The 23,950-nt window shown below is 46.7% G+C and overlaps 10 protein-coding genes across 10 annotated transcripts; 6 read left to right on the plus strand and 4 right to left on the minus strand.

The window, feature by feature from the left end:
* Nucleotides 1-3,149: 3,149 nt before the first annotated feature.
* Nucleotides 3,150-4,285, plus strand: PSV08DRAFT_180321 (uncharacterized protein; the record flags this gene model as incomplete). The annotated part of the gene is made up of 2 exons (XM_014217107.1): nt 3,150-3,661; nt 3,718-4,285. The coding sequence occupies 2 exons, from the start codon at nt 3,150-3,152 to the stop codon at nt 4,283-4,285; spliced, it is 1,080 nt and encodes a 359-aa protein (XP_014072582.1).
* Nucleotides 4,286-5,457: 1,172 nt separating this feature from the next.
* Nucleotides 5,458-6,571, minus strand: PSV08DRAFT_301674 (uncharacterized protein). Its single transcript, XM_014217108.1, has one exon. The coding sequence runs from the start codon at nt 6,372-6,374 to the stop codon at nt 5,667-5,669; it is 708 nt and encodes a 235-aa protein (XP_014072583.1). The 5' UTR covers nt 6,375-6,571; the 3' UTR covers nt 5,458-5,666.
* A 504-nt stretch (nt 6,572-7,075) lies between these two features.
* PSV08DRAFT_371435 (uncharacterized protein) lies at nt 7,076-8,041 on the plus strand (the record flags this gene model as incomplete). Its single annotated transcript, XM_014217109.1, has 4 exons — nt 7,076-7,337; nt 7,389-7,638; nt 7,692-7,792; nt 7,845-8,041. The coding sequence occupies 4 exons, from the start codon at nt 7,076-7,078 to the stop codon at nt 8,039-8,041; spliced, it is 810 nt and encodes a 269-aa protein (XP_014072584.1).
* A 782-nt stretch (nt 8,042-8,823) lies between these two features.
* Nucleotides 8,824-9,923, plus strand: PSV08DRAFT_301696 (uncharacterized protein). Its single transcript, XM_014217110.2, has 2 exons — nt 8,824-9,669; nt 9,717-9,923. Exon 1 carries the CDS (start codon nt 8,857-8,859, stop codon nt 9,640-9,642), a length of 786 nt encoding a protein of 261 aa, XP_014072585.1. The 5' UTR covers nt 8,824-8,856; the 3' UTR covers nt 9,643-9,669; nt 9,717-9,923.
* Nucleotides 9,924-11,901: 1,978 nt separating this feature from the next.
* On the plus strand, nt 11,902-12,924 carry PSV08DRAFT_362581 (uncharacterized protein). Its single transcript, XM_066093029.1, has one exon. It carries the CDS (start codon nt 12,175-12,177, stop codon nt 12,430-12,432), a length of 258 nt encoding a protein of 85 aa, XP_065949166.1. The 5' UTR covers nt 11,902-12,174; the 3' UTR covers nt 12,433-12,924.
* A 155-nt stretch (nt 12,925-13,079) lies between these two features.
* Nucleotides 13,080-14,642, plus strand: PSV08DRAFT_410020 (uncharacterized protein). The gene is made up of 5 exons (XM_066093844.1): nt 13,080-13,395; nt 13,458-13,622; nt 13,684-13,786; nt 13,851-13,881; nt 13,943-14,642. Exons 1-5 carry the CDS (start codon nt 13,143-13,145, stop codon nt 14,294-14,296), a joined length of 906 nt encoding a protein of 301 aa, XP_065949167.1. The 5' UTR covers nt 13,080-13,142; the 3' UTR covers nt 14,297-14,642.
* Nucleotides 14,643-14,739: 97 nt separating this feature from the next.
* PSV08DRAFT_391124 (uncharacterized protein) lies at nt 14,740-16,375 on the minus strand (the record flags this gene model as incomplete). The annotated part of the gene is made up of 9 exons (XM_014217112.2): nt 16,317-16,375; nt 16,154-16,234; nt 16,021-16,093; nt 15,872-15,971; nt 15,739-15,815; nt 15,548-15,651; nt 15,337-15,463; nt 14,930-15,297; nt 14,740-14,874 (listed from the first exon to the last, which is right to left on the minus strand). The coding sequence occupies exons 1-9, from the start codon at nt 16,365-16,367 to the stop codon at nt 14,740-14,742; spliced, it is 1,116 nt and encodes a 371-aa protein (XP_014072587.1). The 5' UTR covers nt 16,368-16,375.
* A 202-nt stretch (nt 16,376-16,577) lies between these two features.
* Nucleotides 16,578-17,365, plus strand: PSV08DRAFT_410022 (uncharacterized protein; the record flags this gene model as incomplete). Its single annotated transcript, XM_014217113.1, has 2 exons — nt 16,578-16,772; nt 16,822-17,365. The coding sequence occupies exons 1-2, from the start codon at nt 16,591-16,593 to the stop codon at nt 17,363-17,365; spliced, it is 726 nt and encodes a 241-aa protein (XP_014072588.1). The 5' UTR covers nt 16,578-16,590.
* PSV08DRAFT_410023 (thiolase-like protein) lies at nt 17,353-18,786 on the minus strand. Its single transcript, XM_014217114.1, has 3 exons — nt 18,611-18,786; nt 18,202-18,559; nt 17,353-18,148 (listed from the first exon to the last, which is right to left on the minus strand). The coding sequence occupies exons 1-3, from the start codon at nt 18,755-18,757 to the stop codon at nt 17,463-17,465; spliced, it is 1,191 nt and encodes a 396-aa protein (XP_014072589.1). The 5' UTR covers nt 18,758-18,786; the 3' UTR covers nt 17,353-17,462.
* A 488-nt stretch (nt 18,787-19,274) lies between these two features.
* PSV08DRAFT_179668 (uncharacterized protein) lies at nt 19,275-19,538 on the minus strand (the record flags this gene model as incomplete). Its single annotated transcript, XM_014217115.1, has 2 exons — nt 19,275-19,388; nt 19,440-19,538. Coding segments are annotated over 2 exons (213 nt in total), but the record flags the coding sequence as incomplete, so codon positions are not given.
* Between the last annotated feature and the right edge of the window lie 4,412 nt (nt 19,539-23,950).

Here is a 23,950-nt window from a genome sequence, read left to right on the forward strand (position 1 = left end):
GACCCACGAGTATGGCGAAAAGTGAAATGCCATACGGTTGAGTAAGCTTCTGGAAAGTAACCATTCTTGTGCCGCTTGTGAGAAATGTTGGAGTATGTTCCCAGTACAGATGTTGATACGAGGTTAATTGCGCAGGCTTTGCCCCATTATATGTATTCTTTGGATGAAATAAGATCTACCTTAAGATCCCACAGAAAGCATGCACGTGAATGGGTCAGCCGCACATATCCCTTCATCCGCTGTCAGGATACCAAAATCGAAACTGAACCCCAAAGATTTGGAACAAGACCCTAGCGCACCGAGATAAAACCCTATAACACCGACAAAGGACCTCGACGTACCGACATGCTGTACTATGTAGGATACCAGCGAACCGAGATAGGCCCCACCGGACCGGGCCGATATATAGCCCTCGCAAACCTCAGAACTAAGTCAAGTATTATATACTTACTGCATCTGCTTAGCAGAGAGAGGCATGTAGCAGCAATAGTAGCAGTAGATTTATGCAAAGCGGTAGAATTGTTTGGAGTGAGTGTCAGTATGGAATGGAAGTTCGCATTGTAGCTACAGTCCTTCGGAAGTGCCGGAAGATTAATGCCTCATCATCCATGCCCAGCTTTGGCCATACCGACCTCGTATTGACTTTACGGAAGTATAAGTATACGCACCTTATGTTCTAGATCTACTTCGGCCAACTACCCCACAGGGATCAAGGGTACCTTACTAGGGGAAAAGGACAAACTCCCTAGTAGGGACATCCAGGGACTCCGCAATATCGTTATCTCAATTAGATCTACCAATAGAAGGTAACTTTAGCGCTACATCTAGAGTAGGGATGTACGTGTGTACATACTACTTAAAGATAGAGCGCATTCTATACGATCCTGTAGGGATACAGATAGCTGTGAACTAGGCAGGGCCAGAGTCATGCAAATGGTAATGGCTCCAGATAATTTGCCTCACTGGACCCGTTTGTTGCGCATCTTATCAGAATGGAGATAGTCATGTACCGATAATTCCTCCATTCATACCATAAAATTGGTGAAACGTGGGCCCAGTTGCCACTCCTTCGGTCCTATTCTAGAAGCGATATGCACTACTTCATTGAGGGGGTTTATGCTCCGTTCATCTGATTTCCTGTGAAAACCCGAATTCGAGAGAAAAGAATAAGCTTTGAGCGCAGACTGGAGCTAAGACCAATCTAGTAGACTTGACATTCTTCATTCTTACATGGGGCTAGTTTGTGTTTGCTAACTATTAAGTCGGGCTGCTTCATGAAGTTAGATATCTAACAACTTATTTTGTTGTTGATTATGTTCGTTTGGTGTCGGATTGCCCAACTTCAGGGTCGGGGATCAACAACTCCGTTGCTCTCTCGACGTCCAACGACAGAGTGTTTTGAGCGGCACAATAGGTTCTAGCATCTCACCGAAGCCTTCGACTACCCTGACAGAACTGAGTCGTCTCCCTTGTGACCAAACAAAATGATATACAACGCTACATGGCACAAGTTATGTGTGTAAGGGCGCGCTAAAATGAAGATCAGGCTCTTCTTCGGACGACAAAACTATATTATTATAGAAATATTCTAAATAATTACATCTCTATAGAGTATAGAGAGAACTCTCTACAGTATAGGGCTTATTTTTCACCCTGGCCTGTATTGTCCCCTTGCTAGTGGCCCACATACATTATTTCTGCCATGTAGCATAGTAGACAACATCCGATTTCCCTGCACAGTGAATCAATATTATTGTCACAGCAAGATCCGTTTTTGACAACCACCAACTTTTTACATATGATGTGTACGTTAATATGATGTCTCTCTTCTGTTAAGCTTAGTTTGCTGTGTTGTACAAATCTGCTGCTACTGAATGACGTTGATTATTCCCGAAACAGAAGATGCTGCGCTAATCTTCTCGGCGAACATACGGGGATAGCATTCCCTGAACCTTGACCCTGCAACTGATGACGCGGCGAAAATGCGGGGATAGCATTCCCTGAACCTTGACCCTGCAACTGATGACGCGGCGAAAGCTAGTCTTGATCGAACTTTCTAACCGGTAACGTTGGTATCATGTGATCTTCGGCGGAATTCATAGGCGAAATCTGAATCGTGTACATGCATTCTGTTACACAGAATTCGGAAACTTGAAGCAGACTTATCTCATACAACGCTACATGGCACAAGTTATGTGTTGATGCGCGCTAAAATAAAGATTAGGATCTTCTTCAGATAACAAAACTTTATTCATTATAGAGATATTCTGAATAATCACAACTATATAGAGTATAGAGGGTACTCTTTATAGTATAGGGCTTACTCTTCACCCTGGCCTGTATTGTCCCCTTGCTAATGGCCCACATACATTATTTTTGCCATGTAGCATAGTATATCATGTACAACATTTGCAGTCTACTCGGCCCCTGGATTGCATCCTCTCTTTACTTTGCCAGATATGGACCGAGCTGACTCTGATCCTATACAAGTCCTGCAATGGGTTCTTGGAAAAATATCGCCGGGGGATGTGGTGAGTTCTTCGGTAAGGGCTTTTCACTGGACTCTTGTCGAAAGTGAGCAATTCTAATGGGCTTGGCAGGCAAGAGAAAGCTTTCAACAGTTCCTACGACGCGGGACTGCGCCACAACTTCGACAGTTGTTATCTGATATCCAAGAATCCGGACTTCTCCTTGATATTGCAGATGCACATGAATTTGCCAGATTTGCATCAACCAACAACATCGCTTCCGCCCCTGCGGACCAAGACGACGGACATCGGCGGAAGAGGAAAAGTAAGAAGCCTATTCGTGATATATGCTCTTTTTCTAGAAGCTATTCAGTTGAAGACTAGTTATCTTCAAGGCGATCCTTGTTCTTTTGAGTCTAACATAGTTTTAAAGGATTGTTGGCTTATAGGACACTTCCGCAAAAACCATCTGACATAGACATGCTGTCTCCTTCATCGTCGACACATGACTCGAACGTGTGCACCGAACAACAATCTGAATCGATATTGAGCGAACAAGGGCTAGCTGGCTCAAGCAATGCCCTTTCATTTACGCAAAGAAACTCACCATTCACACCTCCATGGCCCTGTGAGCAATCTCCTATCGACAGTTCCCAGAATGGCCTCTGTTCAGATATTCTCATGGCTTCATGTCGAAGCAACATATTTTGGAGGGCAACTCAATTCTTTGCAGAACGGCTCGGAAGTCGTCGAGGAAGATTGAATTATTTGGTTCGAGCAGTCCAAGCGCTAGTGGAAGCACCGGAGCTAGCGCCAGATTTTGCGCAGAACATGTGGGAATCGAGATCCGCAATTTTTAAAAAACCAAGCATATCCAATACCAAAGCTCGACTTCGAAGTTTATATGACGGCCATCGGAAGATTAAGAGAGCAAGGGAGCAATATTCCTATGCAGCTCGCTTTTGCTATATCTACTTGGAACACGATTTAGACCAGCTTTCCAAATCTCAGGATCTTGTCCTTTCTCAAGGACGTGGCAAGATCACCGCAGCCTTTGAATTACAAGCAGAAATACTTTCCACGAGTGTTGAGGTAGTAAAGTCAGAGAGGAAAGCAGGCCGCGGCTATCTACAGCTTCTGATCGAGGGCGGACCCGGATTTATACTTCGCCTTGGTTGTAACGTGTCCACTATGTATGCCCACCTTATCATATCAGCTCTGACCTCAAGATGATTGACTCAATTTATAGCTGGGAACGAAAGTTGAGCAATACAGACATTCGCCTCATCATCGATTTCCTGAAGGCAAAAGCTCCCGCTCTGCACAAAGACATCATATCGTACAATGAAGCAGCCACTAGAGCACTCCTCGATGGCTTCATCGCGTACGGTTGGTCACGAGGAGAGATCTTGAAGTCACATTCTGCCTTATTCAGCAGATTGAGAGAATTCGTTGATCTCGAGGACATGCTACAATCTGCGCCAAGATACGGACCGCCTCAAAGCCCAGGAGGCACTCTGTCGGGAATGAGGACGCCAGAGACCTTGGACGACCGAGATTTTTGCAGCTTGACAGAAGGTATATATGGTACCCCACATTCCGATCCATCTTTTTCAACTCTCGATCGTACTCTGAGGTCATCAAGTTGTACTTCTGGACTTGAGGCCATAAATACCCTAAGCCAGATAACAGATGAGGAGTTAGAATCACTTTTGTGTACGGAATTGGAGTATTCCGCTGAAACATATTGCACAACTGGGAGTGCAAACTCAAGCAATCTGTCTATGTGGCACGACATGTCACCAAACGTCTTGTAACAAAGCCCACCTGGTGCCTCATTATATGCTGAGAGTTCACACTACCTCGCAAAGTCCTCCTCCCAGACCACCATGACACTGCTCTATACACTTTGAAACTAGTTATCGCACTCGCACTGATCCCAACGATTACGTACGTGGCAAACCAGATGCATCATTACTCGAGCCTGACTGAGGGGCACAATCTGATGATGTGAATATTAGGGAGGACTGAACTACTGAGGGGCAGTAGGTCTTATCGAAGAGTATCCGAGACTAAGCTAGAGTATATTGGTGACAATGGCAAGATGAAAGCTCCAAGTATCGTGACATAGGGTATACTCTTATGACGTGCAAAGAATAGAAGCATTGGGTGGTGGTGATGTGGGATGATTTGAAGCTATAGATATGTTTGTTGAGTTATACGGTGTTCATGCACAACGACGACATCACATGGCTGGAAGCAAGTAAAAGCAAAGCAGCTAAGTTAACTTTACTTGAATATCCGTGTTTGTAATAGCACACTCACATGCATAGCACGAACTAGAGACTTCAAGGCGTGATGAATTTCCCTACTTTTTCTTCAGTCGAGATGATGATATCGCAATACGATGTGTTCACAAAGAAATCGACCTAAGCTGAGCAGGACAATCTAGCACAGTCTCCCGGCTCGTTTTCAACATGCGTTATACGTAGATCAAATCTAGTCACCTCTATTCTCTTGGTTGCTTTACTACGATACCCCTTTCGCGTTCATACAGCTTGAAAAAAAAATACATAGATCAAAGTGCTAAAGCATGTAATAATAACTACAATCAAGAGCTGCACCGCTAGCACCATATGATGTCGCTATCGAATGCTGAGGACGCGTGTGAAATGCCGAAAGCCGCAAAATAACGATAAGCGAAATCTGAATAACGAGAGAGAGCGCCAAACGATCTAGGGTGTAGGTACGCTAGGATAAAAGACCAGCTGCTCAAGACCCTTTGATACTAGCACAGGGTGTAAGAGGTACCGAAGGAAGGGAAACAATATCATGGACACGATATGTTATGAGCCAAATTCTAAAGGAGCAACTATGGATAAGATCTACTATGCATATAAAGTCACGTGATGGACTCGTAGGGTCCCTAATGGCGACCTGAGTTGAGCCCGATAGGGCTGCTTGGGACTGACACCGATAACAACTTTCGTAACAGTCATGTTTAATCTATTCTGCTATTCTATGTATCCTATGGATCTATGTGGGATGTACCAATGACTACGGTTGAAAAGAATAGTATAGTTGATTGAAAGCTTACATCTCTTGTATGATTGTCGTTTGTACGCTTGATACTAAGCAAGTACGTAATTCAGAGGTTTTCGTTAGTAAGTATGTTTTGGGGAGAAAATATTCATATTATTATAGTGATACGATGTTACAATGAAGAGCGGAGCCGGGACGTGGGATATGTACTGAGCGAAGATCAGGGACAGGGTTTGAGAGCGCTCGGGAACAGTGCGCAATGTGGTCAGCATTTGCTGAAAAGCTGTTCAAGAAAACGTTGTGGTGCCCGGAAGATACCATTACTGCTGCTGTTGCTGCGAGTTGAAGCATATATGTGCAGTGTATAGCATGGTATTCATGGTGCGACCAGATTTGGTCGTGCTGCGAAATCTCAAGAGGATCCTCAGAGAGTGGTTCAGTAAGATTTTTTGATAGGAAAAACATAGGTTTTGGGACCTTGGAGGCAAGAGATTTAGAGAGGGTCGCGTTGTGGCATTCTGGTGCCATCCATTTCACAGCGGTGAAATCGAAGATGCATCCAGCTGCGATTGCAGTCGTGTAATTATTGCCGCAGTCCGTAGGTGACCTTGCTGGTCCTGTCAATTTGTCGATCTGCGATCTTGTAGCCATACTGAGCCATGCCAGCACTCCAACAAGGCTCGTAGAAATGAGGAAGATGACGACTATGTTGACAGTAGAAGTGCCTCGGCGGGTTTCCGATGAGGTTGTTTCTGGGTCAATCGTCTCAGAGAGAAGTCCTCCCGATTCTTCTGAACTGTGCATGAAATTGCCTCGGTCGTTATTTTGAAAAACCAGCGGTATTCTGGAAGTCAAACTTCTCATTGCAGAGGAAGTTCAGGGATATGAGTTTTTGCAGTGATGTCTTTAATAGAGTAAGAAAAGAATGTAATCAAATCGTAGATAAAAGAGTCCAGAGGCTGATCAGATGATTATAACATAGCGATAGAAACTCTTTCATCACATGGTGTAAACAGTAAAAGGATATTCGAGAGGAAAGCAGAGAGGTCTTTCGCTCGTATGTCTCTTGCCATGCCACGTAGGGATTTCATCCTGATGAATCTTCACGATCCAACCAATTGGGTACTGTGAAACTCGATTGCGTGGTACCACACGGTGGACCTAGCTTGGTCTGTCGCAGCCTCCAGGGTTTCTGGGGGCACTTGCTACCTTAAAGAAATCACATGATCAGGAATAGGCCGTGCGCCCAAAATCATAAATCCTCTTTCATATCAGCAGATCGGTGCACTGCACACTGCCTGCTTAGACGTACGCGCAACTGAACAGACACAGGCGTGATCTCCAGTGCGCAATCTGCTGCTTTAAAATTACTGATAGTACATTCATACAAGACCCTCCTTGCTACGACCTTCCTAAGTTCGCATCACATTCTTATCAATTAAATCCAGTTCACGCACAAAACATTTGAGGGGTGCAGATTCGCCATTTCTTGCATAATATTAGGACAACATTTCTCGGTCAACGCTATACATAGCATGCCGAATGTTTCGGGGTTGTTGGAAAAAATGCGACCAAAGAAAATAAAATGGGCGCCGCTAGAAGATGGAACCGAGGACAATGAAGCCCATCTACTTTCCGCAGAAGAAGACGATGGTCTGCGAGCACGATTGCGTGCGCGAGAAAAGCCAAGACTCTCAGTCATCAAGGTGATCATCTTCACACTCTGGACTGTAGCGGCGTTTGCTGTAGGCCATTTCACAGACCCATCGTGGCGTGAGGCAAAATGGGGTTCCTTCGAAAATGGTTTTGTCGAAGAGAGAGTCGTGGGTACGTAAGGCCACTAGCTATATTTATAGGCTACTAAAAACATTACAACAGCTCCAGCCGACATTTTTGAACTTACCCAGACAGTCTTCACGGGTGGAGTAGACTTCACGCCAGATGGCGAAGAAATTCTGGGCCCGTCTCTATATGTAGGCGAACCTTCACCTGAGATTGATGCTGCATGGGACGCGATCATTGGAGGCAGAACGCACTACTTCTCCATTTCTAAAGAAGAAGCTGTTGCTCTTTGGGGTAAAGATGCTCACAGATACAAAGATAGGCCTCAAGGTGGCTTCACTGGAACGTATGTTCACTTTGTCATATTGTCACTTCGTTAAAGTCTCACCACATCGACAGGTTGGATTTATTCCATTGCCTACATTGTCTCAATCAATTGAGAAAGGCATTGAGAAGAGACATTTATCCAGAGGAGAAATATCGAGGCATGGTGCACCAATGTGAGCAATTCCGCTCATTTTACGATACTTCAATAAACTAAACTTGCTGCAGACCACTGTATCGATCACTTAAGACAAGTGATACAATGTCAAGCAACTTCTGTCATTTCCCCTACAGAGTGGCACGAGCATCGTGGCCAGTATGTTGCGCCAAAACAATTGCATACATGCCGAAACTTTGAGAAAATACAACAATTTTCACAGGCAAGGTGGAACGGCACAATCGCAAAGCCACGCTTTCCACACTGAAGAATGCATTTCGTATTCTCGTAATTCTTCTCTGTGCATGTTTGACACAATGATATTGGACATGTTTTCTCCAATCTCCTCGTCTTATGAAAAGAATAGTCTACTCTAAGCAGCCGACGACAAATTACACATTTCCAGTGTACTCTATGTCTCGACCTATCGGAGTTCGCTTCGCCGTCGCCAATATTCTCACCACACCTTAGCTTTTCTATCGACTCAAATGGTCATGTACATTGATTAAGAATTGGTGAAGATGTGTTGCGATGGATGAGACTTCAAAATTATTAACTGAAGTATCCACCATAAGAATGAGATTGCCCAAACAAAGAATGCTATTGGCTTGTAAAGTTCTGTAGGACCAAGCTTCTAGCTTATACTCATAACTTTTTATTTTGTGAACCATGAGTCTCGCTGTTGTTTCCCATGCGAGGTTTTCTAAATTTTTGTTAAATCTATTTACGTCCTATCGAAAATCGTTGTGATTGAAAGCGTTTGATTATATCATATTCTTGGAAATAATGTGAATCGAACGATAAGAACGTGTTTATTCATAAGGGCGTGGAGAGTAGATTGTTCAATAGTCATTGTAAAGACAGCAATGCGATAATGACAAACGATCGAATTTTGAGGCTCCCTGTACCGAGCAATCTATCACAGCTAGTGTTGACCAGTGTCATCACCGCCCAGCCCCTGCCCTGCATAATCAGAAACTCTAGTCAGACGCTTGCAATATTTAAATGTGATACTTGTGCCCACGCGGCTCCAACACATCTTGTCTTTTCTGTTTTACCTTTGCAATTCCATCAATAATTGCCATGAATCTCACACACACGGCGAAGTACAAGTCCGTTCAACAAAGTGACGACGAAGATTCTGATTCACTGCCGATTCCCGAATCCCGAATCCCTACCTGGTTGTACATAGGATGGGGTTTGGCCTTCGCTTTTGCGCTCAGCACCGCGTATCTCTTCATTCGCTTGTTGAATACGACACATCTGGAAGTTACAGCCAACAACGGATCCCATAGTAATGGTTTCATGACAGAATTCCCCATCGCCAAGCCGTACATTCGCGAGAAATTAACCATGTTCTGGGGCGGACCACGATGGTACGACAACGGCACTGCCTACAAGCTCCATAATCCCGACGAGCCAATGTACGTTGGACCACCAAGTGACGAGATTGACGCTGCATGGGAAGAATTACTCAAAGGTCGATATATGCAAGTGTCGGAAGAGGAGGCGGAGCTTACTTTCGGCAAGCCCCATGGACTGCATCATCACGAGAATGGTGTAGGATATCTCGTTGGTCTTGACGGGCTTCACACCCTACATTGTGTGGATCAGCTCAGAAGAGCGCTCGATCGCGACTATTACTTTGGTAAAAAGACAGTGATGGCATTTCCAGACAGAGGCCACCGAGACCATTGTCTAGATCACATCAGGCAGCAACTGATGTGCCACGCTGATCTAACACCGGTACCAGTCATCTGGTATCCGGGTTATGGCCGAAGCTTTGTGCAATCAGATGTTTACCACACTTGCCGTGATTGGAATGCTATCAGGGAGTTTGTCTCGTCCAGGCCTATGACACATGTTTGATTTACTGTGCTACATGGCAGAAATAATGTAAGTGGGGCACTAGCAAGGGTCTGTTTGAGCTAATCCGATTTTAGATGGCTAATTAATATTTGGTATGGCCGCCCTCAGCGTCTATCACAGCTTGGCACCTATCGCCTATCTTAGCTACTAGATTACCTAGATATTCTGGAGTAATCTGCTCCTAAGCGTCTGTAACGATTGTCCGCAGCTGATCGTACGATCGTTGCTACCTATTTAGTAGATCTTTGTGGTGTTAAGCAATCTAATCCTTTATCTTATTCTACACCTCTTTAATAGGATTTAAGTCTAGACTAAACGCTGGCTACGTTAACGTCGGCAAGTATCGTAATATGATTTCGTTCTTAGTTGCTCCTGCAGAATGCGCAGGCGCGTTATCTTGTATAAAAATAAGTTCTGGCCTTATCTATATCTATCTATGGATAAGAGGTATAATCTTCTTACAGTATCTCTCCGTATTGATAGATTTCTACTCCTTTTCCTAGAACAGCGCTGGGCCTTTCTTACTCTCATTAAAGCAAGCCTAGAACATCCAGCCACGTTTTCGGCGTACTTTCTCTACTAAGCAGGTATCGTCAAGCTGCTTACTAGGTAGATGAGTAACGTAGACTTTCTAGTGCCTCCCTCTAGTTACCTACGTCTTATCACTCTATAGAACACTGTTCTACTGCTCTGTAGTCTAGTGTAGGTGTTCCTCTGCCTAACGCAGCTGGATAGCTCGATTTTGTAGTGATAAAGGTAGCTTAGCAAGAGTAATCCTTCTTAAATATCTAGCGTTAGTAAGGGCGTATTGGATACTATATTCACCCACGTTCTATTTGGAGAAAACGTCAGCTAGAGCTCTCTAGCTTATCTGGTGGGTCTCGCGGGATAGCTGGATATATTAGATTAGCTCCTCTACCTACTAAGGTGAGAGTGATGGCGGCCTACAAGATCTCTTGGTTGGGGTAACGGGATGGGTAGCAGTATATTGTATCTACTGAATAGTAAACTTAAGGTGGTTGGCGATGGCTGGGTACGTGAAACTAGCTCCGCGTAGTGTGTGTATCTAGAGCCGCTTATTACGAGTAAGCTGCCGCCTACGTGTTGGCGTCTGGGGCGTAGCCATATTGACTAGTATCTACGTGAAAAACAGATAAGTTACCTACAATCGTGGTTGAAAAAAAGAAGGCTTGTACTATATCAAATTGGGTAAAGATTCGTCCGAAGTGGCGCCAGATATGAGATTTTAGCGTCTCCACAACACAAAACTTGTGCCATGTAGCACAGTACAGAGGTGCCTTTCAAAAGTTCTTGCTGACAGGGGTATCTATCGGCCCGATTATCTTGGCACCCACACAGGGGTTTTTTTGGAGCTGGAGGCACAAATATACTCATTTTGTTGGTGTTTTTGAATCAAATATGGCTCCAGATCTAGCGTGCAATATATAAACAATAGCAAGTAGAGCAGCTTATTCGGTGTGGTAACTCACCTGATCTTAATGCTATTGAGCCAGCTTGGTCTTGGCTTAAAAGAAGAACAACGAGCAAAGGAGCACCAATAAATAGAGTAGAAGGCACAAAGGCATGGCTACACTGGTGGCAGGAGCTGCCTTAACACCAAATACAAGCTTGGATAGAGAGGATTCCATTTCATATTAAAGAAATAATTCGACTTGATGGTGGTAATGAGTACAAGGAGGGGCGGCGGGACGGATCGGACCAAGCTTCGGTAGTAATACAGATGATCCCTGCCAGCAAGGACTTTTGAAAGGCACCTCTGTAGACCTAGATATTTTAAGGCTGATTTTGACATGATTCAAATTTCAAAATCAAGATTCATTTACCAAGAATAATGCTTCGCTAGCAAGAAAAAGAAGAATCGCTATCAAGGTATTGTAGGAAACGATCTACAGCCACTCCCCGAAACTTTCACGAAACCATCAGGCATAAATTACTCACTGCTAACCAGCATTCGACCGAGCGATCCCCCGAAAGGAATTTACCGAAAACAGTTGTTCCGTTCAAAAGGGCTCGAAAATGGCTGCTTCCTCTCAAGTTCTTTTGAGAATAAAAAGTAAAAAAATACTCAGTCGAGTGTTGCCAATTTGTAGAGCGCAGACAGAAGGGTTGTTCGGTGGAGTGAGAAAGTGAATAAAAGCCAATGATGCGACCTAGCCCTGATCGTCGATTTTCCTTGCCGAGGTAATCATTTGGTGCAATGGGACCTTTGGAGGAACATGTGCCCCCTCAAAGATTCTGCCAAACACCAAGGTCAGCAGGATAACTGATGATCCAGCGGTCACATTCCCAACACGAAACTAAGATATTACCATCTAGAGGACAATGCAATGACGTAAAATAGTCATTCAATCAATCGCACAAAATTCCCGCATCTGTGGTGTCGCATTCTAGTGACATACCTTCCCCCTTGATCGAAGTCAGAATAGCGCATACCGCATTCCTTCGATTTTGATCGCATCGCATCGCTAGGTCACCAATCACCCGGAATGTCTTTTCGACTTTGCCTCGCACATGGAGCAAACAATCGCTCTACTCGGGCACGACTCTGCGACCGATCAAGATAGCCCTTCTTCGTCTTTCGACCTCGATGATGGAGCCTACCAAGCGACCCAAGAACCAAAACTGAACCACACGCAGCACAATATCCAAAGAGCACAATACTTGATCATATTCGTTGTTATTGTCACCTTCATCACCATGTTCACTATTGGCACTGCGCTCAGTGTCTTCGCGCCGACCACCACGCAGGATGCATCGTCGGCCCATTAGGCTGGACATTGTCGCACGCTTGAAAGAAGGTCGACAGAACGAGCGTATTTCAGACACGATGTCTGCCTGAGCACATTCGCCATGCTCCGACCGGAGGCTTTCAGAACTTATATGACGGATTGCAATCTCTCGTTTTCCAATGAAGAAGAGACACGATACATGCGGTGGAAGAAGGCGATTCGAAGCCAAGGTCGAATAGGTTAATTACTGTCTAAATCGTATCAGTAATCCGATTTCTGCGAAGACTGGGCTACAGACATAGTATGGCTTTGTTGCTAGAGAGCGGGAGGTGTATCAGTCATTAGAGGTATCTTAATTGAACTCGGTCGTGATATGGATGAAGTTCATCATTCCAGCATGTGCAATAAAAATCTGGTTATAAGCTACGTCTGCTACACATATTCAATTATCCATGAAACAATACTCTTTGCTAAGGAGTTTTTCAGTCATGACAGCAACATGTTACAATATTGCTTTTTTTCAGGCCCCACCAAATTCATTCGCATGTTGTAGATTTAGAAACCGTACTAGTGCTTATATGTCCCGGCTTTAGCCCCTGATATCATGTCTCCTAACGCCACTGCGATGATAACTTGCATAATCTTTGAGTTCAGAAGAAGAAGACTGAGGGTTTCTCTTCTTCTTTCATACTCTTTCCCTCTTTGTGCCCTGAAAAAAAAACCTTGTTTCTTTTCTACTACTTACGCACCATGAATCTGTGGAGCAAATCCCGGACAGCAGAAAGAGGAACATATGATGCTCTCCAAGGGGAAGAAGAATACAGTAGTCGCGATACATCTCCTCCCCAAGAAAAGCCTTCACAGTCGCTGCTTGCCAGGATATGTAAATCTATAATCCTGCCGTGGAGTATCAGCGCATTTCTCCTCGTCGCTCTTGCTATCGTGTCATTGGGACACAGGAACCCACTCGGCAGCTACGAGTCTGGCTTCGTGACTGACATTGGTAATTGGCGCTAGCACTCCCTCATATCAAGAACATTTTTCGCTGACATATGAGAAACATAGATGCCGTTCGGCCGAAGATATCGCTGACGCGAAAAAAGTTCCATGCAGGAGTGAATATCGATGCAAAAGGCTCATATTCACTTACCAAAGACCCTCATGGCCCAGATTTCTTTGCCCCACCAAGTCCAGAGGTGGATGCTTTGTGGATGGACCAGATGTTACTCAGTGAGCTTGATCATTCATCTCGTGACAAGAAACTGAAAGATCACGCAATAACACGTGCAAGATAGCTCGTTTGCCTTCATGAAGTTGACGCCCAAAGAGGTTGAGAAATCGGGTTTGACCATGTTACCTGGGGACCTCCTCGAGGATGGAACTTATGCAGTACAGTACGTCTAACCTACCTACCCTCTGAGTGCAGGCTCATGATAAGATGCTGACGATAAATGTCAGGCCTAGTGCAGTTCACTCTCTTCACTGTCTGGTAAGCTACACTCATAGATACTATTATACTGGCCGAATAGTAAATAACAGAAAATACGCAGAATTACATTAGAAAATCGCTTGCTCGTGACTATTACACGGACATCACTGATGCGCCCGAAAGGCCGTATCACATGAGCCATCGAATGCATCTTGGTCAGTCATTTCAATTTCATTTATTTCATTCGCTGGCGCTATATATATATATACATACAAGGTCCTTTGCTAATGTTATACTTGGGCGTGTAGACCATTGCTTGGAAAATATTCGACAACACCTTACTTGCAGCTTCGATTTAACGTGGACACCACGGGCATGGAGACCGGAAGCTAGAGTCTTCCACGCAGACACCGATCAGTGGCATGTTTGTAGAGACTTTGATAAGCTTATGGATTGGATGAGGACAAGAATATGAGTTATATCATACGACGTCTCAGTGCATGTATCATTAAAAGAGCAGGCCAGACTATTTGTGGTGCATTAATGTATGGCTGTCGATATAATCAGATCTTATATCAGCTGAAAATGCAACACATTCTTGGACTAGCTTTTGGGTTATAAGATGGTGATTGATATCGCAGTTTGCGGTAGGGAAGAGAACCGTGTCCTGCAGATGCTGTTTCAATCCAGGATGTGGAAGAGCTCACTGACCATGTTGACCATACGAGTGGCTCGTCGTCTGTGATTCTCTTGTAACATCTCAGTCCGATACATAGGCACAAATTCGTTAATTGCTTTGCAGTAAATACATCTTCATCCTCATCCTCCATCCGCACATTCCTAGAATATACAACCACACGGCCTGTCTATGCGTGTCGCACACCCAGTCAGTGCGCTCGGTGTTCTATACCAAGGGCTTTAGATACCAAGAGTGAACTCGACGCCAACGTCAATGTCACGCGCCATCTTAACGACCTTTGAGAACTGGACAGACTTCTCAGCTGCAGCTTGCAAGTCATCAATGGAGAAGATCTTGAGGCCTGAGTCGTTGAGCTGTATTGTCGTTAGTCAACCACGCTTCCTTAACTTATAGACCTTGTACACTTACAAGCTTGTGTGCCGCCTCCATGTTGGTACCCTGCAATCTCGCAATGACGGGGGTCTTGAGGTTCATCTGCTCGACGACCTGGATCAAACCCTTGGCAATAGCGTCACACCTAACGATACCACCAAAAATATTGACGAAAATGGCAGTGACCTTGGGGTCGCTTGTGATGAGGTCAAAAGCCTGGCGAATAGCTTCAGGAGTGGCACCGCCACTAACGTCGAGGAAGTTGGCGGGCGTTCCGCCGTTCAGCTTGATGATATCCATAGTGGCCATGGCAAGACCGGCACCGTTGACGAGGCAGCTAATATCGCCGTCGAGCTTGATGAAGTTGAGACCAACCTTAGCGGCCTTGACCTCATTAGGGTTCTCTTAAGTAAGATCTCTCCAGTCGAAAACTTCCTTCTAACGGAAGTCGGCGTTGTCATCGAAGCCGAGCTTAGCGTCTATAGCGAGGACCTGGTGGTCGGTCGTCTCGGAGAGAGGGTTGATCTCGATCTGCATAGCATCCTTGTCTATAAAGACCTTGTATAGCTTCTAGATGGTGTCCTTGGCATCCTCAATGCACTACTCTGAGAAGCTAAGCTCAGTGGCAATGTTGCGCGCAATCTCGTCAGTGACGCCGGTGTGGATGTCAATAGGGGTGGTGATGATAGCCTCGGGGTGCTCCTTTGCGACAGTCTCAATATCCATGCCACCTTGCGACGAGGCGACAATGACGGGGCCTTAGGATGCGCGGTCCATAAGAATAGCGAGGTAGAACTCTCGGCGGGCGAACTTGCGCTCGACAATGAAGACGGCGTTGCAGAGACGGCCAGCGGCTCCGGTTTGCTTGGTGATCAGCTTGTGACCAATCATCTGGTCTGCGAGAATGGAGGCTTCGCGGGGACTGCATGGAAGTGTCAGATGGAGAGCGCGCTGCTGGCGATGGAGGTGGCTGCATACGAGTAGACGACTCTGACGCCGCCCTTGAAGCCGTTGTCAAAGGTGCCCTTTCCACGACCTCCAGCAAGGACCTGGGCCTTGATAACGGCATCGTCACCGCCTGGTCGAGTTAGTCGCGAGACGCCGCACTGCCTTAGGACATGGCATACCAATGCTCTTAGCGACCTTCTCTGCCTCTGCCGCGTTGGTCGCGACACCGCCTTTGGGCACGCCAATGCCATACTGGACCCTAATCAGCTATTTGTGCTCCGCCATCCATCCTCTATGCCGCAGCGTGCGTACCGATTCGAGCAGCGCAGCGGACCGGTATTCGTGTATCGACAGACATCTTCGCTGCTGGACCGCAGAGCGCTTCACGGGAGCCTGCTGCAGCGTGTCAGCATTCCCGCGGTACTGCGTCACATGGCTTTTTGAGCTTGGCCGTGGTTGTGGTGGTGGGACATACGGCGGCGCGGAGGGCCTTGGCCAGCGGCCGGGCGCAGGCGAGGTTGTACATGATGTCTGATCTGGCAGACACACGACGGGTATACGGGGGGGAGGGGGGGCAGACGGGTGACGTTGGGCTGGGGGAGCTTCTGCTGCTGCTGCTGCTTGCTTCACGAGGTGGTTGCGGAGCGCTCTAGCGCGCCGAGAATTTACCGGGTCCTCAAAAATATCGCGGCCGGGAAATGCAATGTCACCGCCCAACGTGATCAGGGGGAACTCCAGAGCCGCGCACCATGTCAAAGAGAAACATGGATGGCGATGTGCTCGCAAATAAGCTCAGTCTGGTGTCTGCGAAGGGGCAAAAGCTCTTGGCATCTATGCTAGGTCCACAACCAGATGCGCAACCGTCACATGATGCACCCAACGAGGAAGAGAAGGATAATGATTTGGACCGGAACTTCTCTGGCCATGATCGGTATGTCAAGAATGTCCAAAATGGTTGATCCTTCACTGAGCCCAGGTAGGCTTGGCGTCGGCAGCATCCCCCCCAAAGACATTGCAGATGGCACCTTCACCAGACGCACCATGACATCAGACGACAAACTCCTCCAGCAATTAAGCGGCAAGAAGAAAGCAAAAGCCCACCTAGCTGCAAAACAAGAAGCTGAACGCCGAGGCGCTGCATCGCAGCCAAAACCCAGTCGGAAAGAAGTCGCCAAGCAGGAAGAGAGCGAAGACGAAGAGGAGGGTCGTGCCGCAGCTTTCGAGTCGAAACGGAGGAAAATTGCCAGGCCAAAGGCTGGCCTTGTGTCGGAAGAGGATGGCGGGTCTGAGCGAGAAGCTACAAGTGTACCGCCAGACGAAGAAGAAGAGCAGAAATCAGCAAAGGAAATAGTGCCTGAGCGGAAGTTCTACGACGACGTTGAGCCAGCAGTCACAGCGCCCAAGGCAAAGCCTCTACCCAGCAGAAGCCGCGCCAAACCAACAAGCTATCTCGACGAACTGCTTGCTTCTCGCTCGCAAAAGAAGAAGAACAAAGCAAAAGGAAAAGGCGTGCAGGAGGCATGACGTTTTTTTTGGCATTTCGACATGCATGCATGCCGTTGTTGATTTTTGACATGTTGATGAAAAATATGATACCCATTTGTTCTTCTATCATCATTCCTTATTCCCTAACAAGCAAACTCACCATGCCCATGCCCGTTCCAATACATTTACTCAGCACACCAACCTGCTCTCCCCTCCTACCCAATTCACTCAACAACGTCGCCAACATGCGTCCACTCGTCGCTCCCAACGGGTGTCCCAGAGCAATCGCCCCACCATTAGGATTCACATTATCCATCACATCTTCCAGACCCAGTGTCCTAACGCAGTACAGCGCCTGACTCGCAAACGCCTCGTTGATTTCCCACACATTCACCTCGCTCGCCTGTACCCCCGTGTACTTCAGAAGTTTGGGAATCGCAAGGGCGGGCCCAATGCCCATTTCATCCGGCTGACAGCCCACGACTTGTGTGCCCGCCCATTTTCCAATAATCTCCTTGTCGAGACCGAGAGCAGTAGCTGTGCTACGACGCATCATGAGCGCAGCGCTTGCACCGTCCGAGACCTGCGAACTGTTTCCTGCAGTCGACGCTCCGTCCTTACTAAAAGCCGGCTTCATAGTTGCGAGCTTCTCGATTGTTGTCGTGGGCCGTATGCCGTCGTCTTCGGTGACTGTGATTGTCTTGACGGCTTCCGGGTTCTCGGGCTCGATCCAGGGGGTAGTTACGGGCACGATTTCGTGGCAAAAAGGCCTGATTCGCGCGCTTTGGCGGCGAGATGGTGCGATCGCGCCGCGAGGGCGTCCTGGTCCGTGCGCGAGATGTTGTAGCGAGACGCCACATTCTCCGAAGTTATACCCATGCTCATGATGCAGTCGCGTGCTTCTTTGACAGGCGAGTCTTTGAGTTCAGGCCACAGCTCCGTAGGGATCGCGCGGCTGCCGTAGTTGCGTGTCATGCTCTCCATGCCGCCTCCAATGCCGACATCAATTTGTCCGACAGCAATGGCATTGGCAACGTTGGTTATCGCGCTGAGTCCCGAGGCGCATGCTCGGTTTGTGGTGCTGAAGGATGTGGTCGTGGGTATGCCGACGTGGTTGGCGGCCATGCGACCAGCTTTTGAGCCACCGAGCTCAGCAAGGACAGTGCCAATGCATACATCGTCTATCTTGGCGGGATCGAGATGGGGAAATTTAGATATTGTGGCTTTGAGGACCTAGATGGATGTCAGGAGCTGTGTATCGTTGAAGGAGGCATTGTAACGCACAGCACCAAGCAACTCATGATCATAAGCATCTCTCAACCCGCCCTTCTTCGCTCGTGTGATGGGTGTGCGAAGAGCTGAAAGGAAAACAACATCATTGGGATTCTTTTGGAGAATGTTCCTCAGCCCTTTTTGTGCGAAACCTGCCATTGTGTTGGGTATGGAATAGATGCAGCGCTAAAAGACGGACAATCAAGTGTTAGAAGGACAAGACGGAAATGAAAAAGAAGAGGACAATTCCGAGTGACTGGAGAAGTTCTCCATAGTCGCCGCACGTTTCCATAGTTGTTACGAGCTAAAGCTCCCAATGCTGGAGCTCGGCAAGTGAGCGCGGGGCGCAAAGGCGGCTAATGCTTCTTCCCCAGACATGGTCGCGGAAAAGATGCGGAAAAGCGCCGGAAACGTGACCAAGGATTGGCTGTAGAACTGTGGACTTGTAAGAGTGATGACTGAGATTTGACCACTAAATTTGTTGATTTAATCTAGATGGGCAGTATCGAAGCCAGATGGCCACTCATTGCATTGCAGCAGCGCACCAAGCTTGCTAGAACAGAACCCGAGCCACCAGCTCACATCCTTATTCTGCCTCCTTGACTCCACCTCCAACCGCAAGATGCTCCGATGTCTAAAGGAAACTTATAAGATGCTGGGTCAAGTCGACGACAGCTTAGGCTGCGGGATAGACGAGACGGAAGACGTCGTTGAAAACGAACCACTGCTCGCCGTCCTTCCTCAGCTGGAAGACTTGGGTGAAGGACATGGGCTTGTCGTTGCCTTCGACCTACTCTAGCATCAGCTGTTGTCCTTTTCCATTCAAGCTCCCCAGACTCACCAAGAGCGCGCCAGTCACCAGGACAACAACGCCGCTGTCGTCTACAGGCTGGCAGTCAACGGTATCCGTGCGGTGTTGTATCTGCTGGAAAGGGAGGTTCTAGTCCAGTCAGTTTTATTTAGCCTACTTAGATAATATTTTAATCTTTACTAATAGAAGCCTTAATAACTATTATAACTATATCTAGAAAGTACTTAGTAAACCATAGACTATAGAACTATAAGTTAATATTAAGAAGTGCGAGTTTAAAGTAAAGATAACTAAGTATCTTAGATTTATTCTTAATATAGAAAAGGGAATCTAGACAGATCTAGAAAAGATCTAAGTAATTAGTGAATAGAAAGTACTAAGAATAGTAAAAAATATCTAATCCTTTCTTAGATTTATAAACTTCTATTAGAGATTCATTAAGAACTTTATTTAAGTAGCTATCTCTCTGTTACACGGGGTTTAGATCTATACTTCTCTTGCTAGGTCCCACACTAAGGCCAGTGAGCTTTACGCTAGTGTTCTGTAAAGGTTATCTAGCAAAACAGTAGAGTAGTATATGTAACGGCGCAGGCAAGATAAATCGGATCTGTTTCGAACGTAGGGTCACTTCAGAGGCATATAGGAGTGCGTGGGACACAAGTAATCTAAGATTCAATTCAACACCTATAGGCCTTGTACGAAAGGATATTAAAAAACTACTAGATAAGCTATCGTAGACGGCGGGCTTTTATATCTTTACAGTTCCCACTAATCCCTAAGAGAAACTAGTTCGGACCCTGTTCGGATATCGGTTATATTAGTGGCTTAGCCGTTACAGTATACTTTAGATAAAAAGATAATAAAGGTTTAACAAACTTAGTCTATATTACTATAGACTAATAAGTAATAATCTTATTAAGTAAAGTAACTAGTAAGAAAGTACAATTTATTAGAGATATAAGCTCACCAGCTGATTGTTACACGGGGTTTGGTGCTGATACTTCTCTAAGCTCGATCCGGGTTAGGGCGAGTGAGATGGTGTGAAGAGCGCCGTGAGGTATTTGTCTGGCGATACAGTGGAGTGGGCGTGCTTGGATAGAAAGTAACAATAGGTTGACAATTCCTAATCTATATCGAATAGACTAACAAGTATCAATCTTGTGAAGTTGAGTAACTAGTAAGAAAGTACAATTTGAGTTGACCACAACGAGAGTAAATAATGAAATCCATCCATCCTTATATCCTCATTGCTGTCAGTCCTGACATCTGTGGCATCTGCGAAATGTCCAACATCTTGCAGATGTCCGAGATGTCCTGGCATCTCCAGATGCCGTGGCATCTGCCTTCTTGGCGAGATGTCACCTCTTGGCGAGATGCCAGTCACGTGATCTTCGCCCTGCGATGATCATTCTGCCCGTTGGGATCCTCAGTGGTTTCCCAACCATTCGTCGTCAGACCCAGGGAGAGGATCCTTCCTGCTGTTACTTGTAACATTACCTCCCCCTTTAGGGCTATCGTCTCGATACCCTGGGTTATCGTTTTCCCGTGCCGCGTGTTGAAGCGTCGGCTGCATATAAGGTCGGTAGGCCCCGGGCCATTGTAACCGTTCCTTCCTGACTCCAGCCTGCCTAACCATGCCCAAGGTCCAAAAGTCCCGTGCTCCCCGTACCCAAACTTCGACTGAACAGAAGCGCGCTCGTGCTGCGCGGGTGGAACAAGAGGGTTTAGAAATGAATTTCCGTTGTAAACGCTGTGAAGAGAAGAAGCTTCGCTGCTTCGTGGAAACGTCTTCCGGGCGTTGTGCTGGGTGTATCTCGGTTGGTGCTGAGTGTAGTTTGTTTGTTTCCGAGGAAGAGTGGGAGCAAGTTCAGCGAGAGCGTGAGCAGAAAGAGTTAGAGGTGGCTCAAGCTGAAGAGCGTCAGGCTCTGGCTGCTGCGGAGGCGTCTCGTTTGCGTCGTGAACTTTTGGAGGTGAAGAGTAAGGAGCGTGCTTTTGCGCGTCGTGATCTTGCAATAATCGCTGTTCAAGATCGTGCGAAAGAGCAGGCCGAGGGGAACTCTGCCCCTGGTACGGGCCTTCCTGTTGTCGAACCATCGCTATCCGGGCCGTCGGCTGATCTGGGCGGGTTACAGGCTGATTCTTTCGATCCTTTGTCCCTTGATTACTTCCTTTCCCTTGAGGGCCCGGCCCTCTCCTCTCTGGATGCTGCCTGTGATATGCTCGTATCAATTCCTTGCAGTTCGTCAAATTTTCTTCTGGTTCCCAAGTGTTCTGGCTATCTGGCCATCCTTGCCACTTGACCAAGTATTTCCACTGACGACCGATTTTCCGTAGGTCCTTGACTGCTTCGACCATATACTCGTCGTTTTCGAGTTCGATGTCTTCTGCTAGTTCGGCGTCTTGAGGTGCTGGTTCCAAAAGCTTTTTGTGGAATATGGGGTGTACTTTCATGCCTGGTGGTAGCCGTAGTTTGTAGTTTACCGGTCCTATTTTTTCTAGGATTTCAAATGGTCCTACCCGTAGATTGTCCAGTTTTCTGCATGGTCGTTTAGTTTTCAGGTTCTGTCTTGACAGGAAAACTTTGTCCCCTTCCTTAAAGGTCGGTCCCTCGATCCTTAGCTTGTTCGCTGCTTTGGACGTCGTAAGGTTCCTCTGAGCGATTCGCTTGCTCAGTTCTTCATGCAATTCTCGCAATAGGCGTGCTTTTTTGTCTGCACCATCGGCGATACTTTCAATGTCCTTCGGATCTCGATAAGCTACCGGCTCATATCCGTAGTTCGCGTAGTGTGGTGACTGCCTTGTTGTTGCGGATTTCGTGCTATTGTAAGCCAGTTGCGCTGACGGCAGGTACTCAACCCAGTTGTCCTGTAACTTGTTGACGTACATCCTCAGGTACTGCTCCAATGTCTGATTTGTTCGTTCTGTCTGGCCGTCGGTTTCGGGGTGGAAGCTCGTCGAAAGCTTCTTCTTCACACCTAACTTTGCCAGGAATGTTGTCCAATACAATGACGTGAATAGCTTGTCTCTATCCGTGATGAATTCTTCAGGTATCCCATGTTCCGACACCATTGCCCTAGAAACCTCGTACGCGCATTCTTCTGCCGTAATCGTTTCTTCTGTAGGCACAAATTTTGCTCCTTTAGTCAATCGACATACGATGACTAGGACTGTGTCGCATAATCGTGCGGATCCTGGTTCTCGCGATTTTGGGAGCTTCACTATGAAGTCCATCGTTACACTTGTCCATGGTCTAGATGGTGGCTGTAAGGGTTGTAACAGGCCGTAGGGCTTATGTCTTTTGGGCTTGTTCTGATGACATGCCAAACAGTTGCCTAGTATTTCCTGCACCTTCGCTCGCAAGCGTGGTATCGCAAACACCTTAGCTAGTCGTCTAACCATTTCTTCGATTCCTGCATGTCCGTATTCTGGGGACTCGTGCAGTTCCTTGATGAGATCCGATCTCATATGTGGAGGTACATAGGTTCGATTCTTCGAAATCAGATTCCGGTACTCCTGTTCGTCCTGTAACAGTCCGTTAGAGCTCTCGGGCTCGAACTGCCAGCTGTTGGCTTTCTCTTGCCATTGTTGTTGAAGTGTCATAACTTGGTGAACCACCGTGGTCGCTATTTTCGCTAGCTCCGGCTGATTGTACTTCAGACTGCCGTTGGGCATCTGTTTCAGCATGGCTTCGTGGGGTTCCTTATGACCTTCCTCCCGTAAGTCGCTTCGTCGACTGAGGGCGTCCGCTGCTCCGTTGAGCGTTCCGGCCCTATGGGTGATCTTGAAGTCGAACTGGGCCAGCGTCTCTGCCCATCGTACTTGTCGTCGGTTGAGTTTCTTAGTTGTCATGAAACTCGTCAGGTTCTGGTGATCGGTAAAAACCTCAATCGTGTCGGGGAGTCCTAACAGGTACACCTCCCATTGTTCAAAGGCGTCGACTACTCCAAGTAGTTCCTTATCGTGAACATCGTAGTTGAGTTCTGCTCCGGAGAACTTCCGTGAATGGTAGAACACTGGTCTCCATTTTCCATCTGGGCACTGCTGTGACAATACAGCTCCGAGTGCATAGTCAGACGCGTCGGTCTCGACTCTAGTGGGTCGGTGAGGGCTGTACATCTCGAGTACTGGTGCCTCTAGGAATATCTGCTTGATCCGATCAAAAGCCTCCTGATGTTCCTGTTCCCATCTGAAACCTATTTCCTTCTTCATCACTTCCGTAAGGGGTGCGGTGATCTTCGAGTAATCCCTGATGAACTTTCGATAATAATTCGCAAATCCTAAGAAGGATTGGATATCCTTGACTGTTTTGGGTTTTGGCCATTCCTGTACAGTCTGTATCTTCTTTGGGTTCATTTTCACTCCTTCGGTTGATATGATGAATCCGAGAAATTCCGTTTCCTGCGTGTGAAACTCACACTTTCCTGGTTGAAGGTATAGTTTGTATTCCTTAAGCTTCCGTAAAACCTTCTTAACATGCTCGACATGTTCTTCGCGTGTGCCGCTGGAGTACACTAGTACATCGTCCAGATACGCGGTAACAA

This window comes from Bipolaris maydis (genome assembly GCF_028858645.1).
Source record: "Bipolaris maydis strain C4 unplaced genomic scaffold PSV08scaffold_7, whole genome shotgun sequence".
Lineage (NCBI taxonomy): Eukaryota > Fungi > Ascomycota > Dothideomycetes > Pleosporales > Pleosporaceae > Bipolaris > Bipolaris maydis.

Excerpts from the sequence above, each read along its gene's own strand:
- PSV08DRAFT_301674 (XM_014217108.1), bottom strand. The coding sequence starts at position 6,374 with ATGAGAAGTTTGACTTCCAGAATACCGCTGGTTTTTCAAAATAACGAC.
- PSV08DRAFT_301696 (XM_014217110.2), top strand. The coding sequence starts at position 8,857 with ATGAATCTCACACACACGGCGAAGTACAAGTCCGTTCAACAAAGTGAC.
- PSV08DRAFT_362581 (XM_066093029.1), top strand. The coding sequence starts at position 12,175 with ATGGAGCAAACAATCGCTCTACTCGGGCACGACTCTGCGACCGATCAA.
- PSV08DRAFT_410020 (XM_066093844.1), top strand. The coding sequence starts at position 13,143 with ATGAATCTGTGGAGCAAATCCCGGACAGCAGAAAGAGGAACATATGAT. Across the intron at positions 13,787-13,850 it reads GATGGAACTTATGCAGTACA|GCCTAGTGCAGTTCACTCTC; the intron begins GTACGTCTAACC and ends GATAAATGTCAG. Across the intron at positions 13,882-13,942 it reads TTCACTCTCTTCACTGTCTG|AATTACATTAGAAAATCGCT; the intron begins GTAAGCTACACT and ends GAAAATACGCAG.
- PSV08DRAFT_410023 (XM_014217114.1), bottom strand. The coding sequence starts at position 18,757 with ATGGCAGGTTTCGCACAAAAAGGGCTGAGGAACATTCTCCAAAAGAAT. Across the intron at positions 18,560-18,610 it reads ATCATGAGTTGCTTGGTGCT|GTCCTCAAAGCCACAATATC; the intron begins GTGCGTTACAAT and ends ACATCCATCTAG. Across the intron at positions 18,149-18,201 it reads CGACTGCATCATGAGCATGG|GACGCCCTCGCGGCGCGATC; the intron begins GTATAACTTCGG and ends CGCACGGACCAG.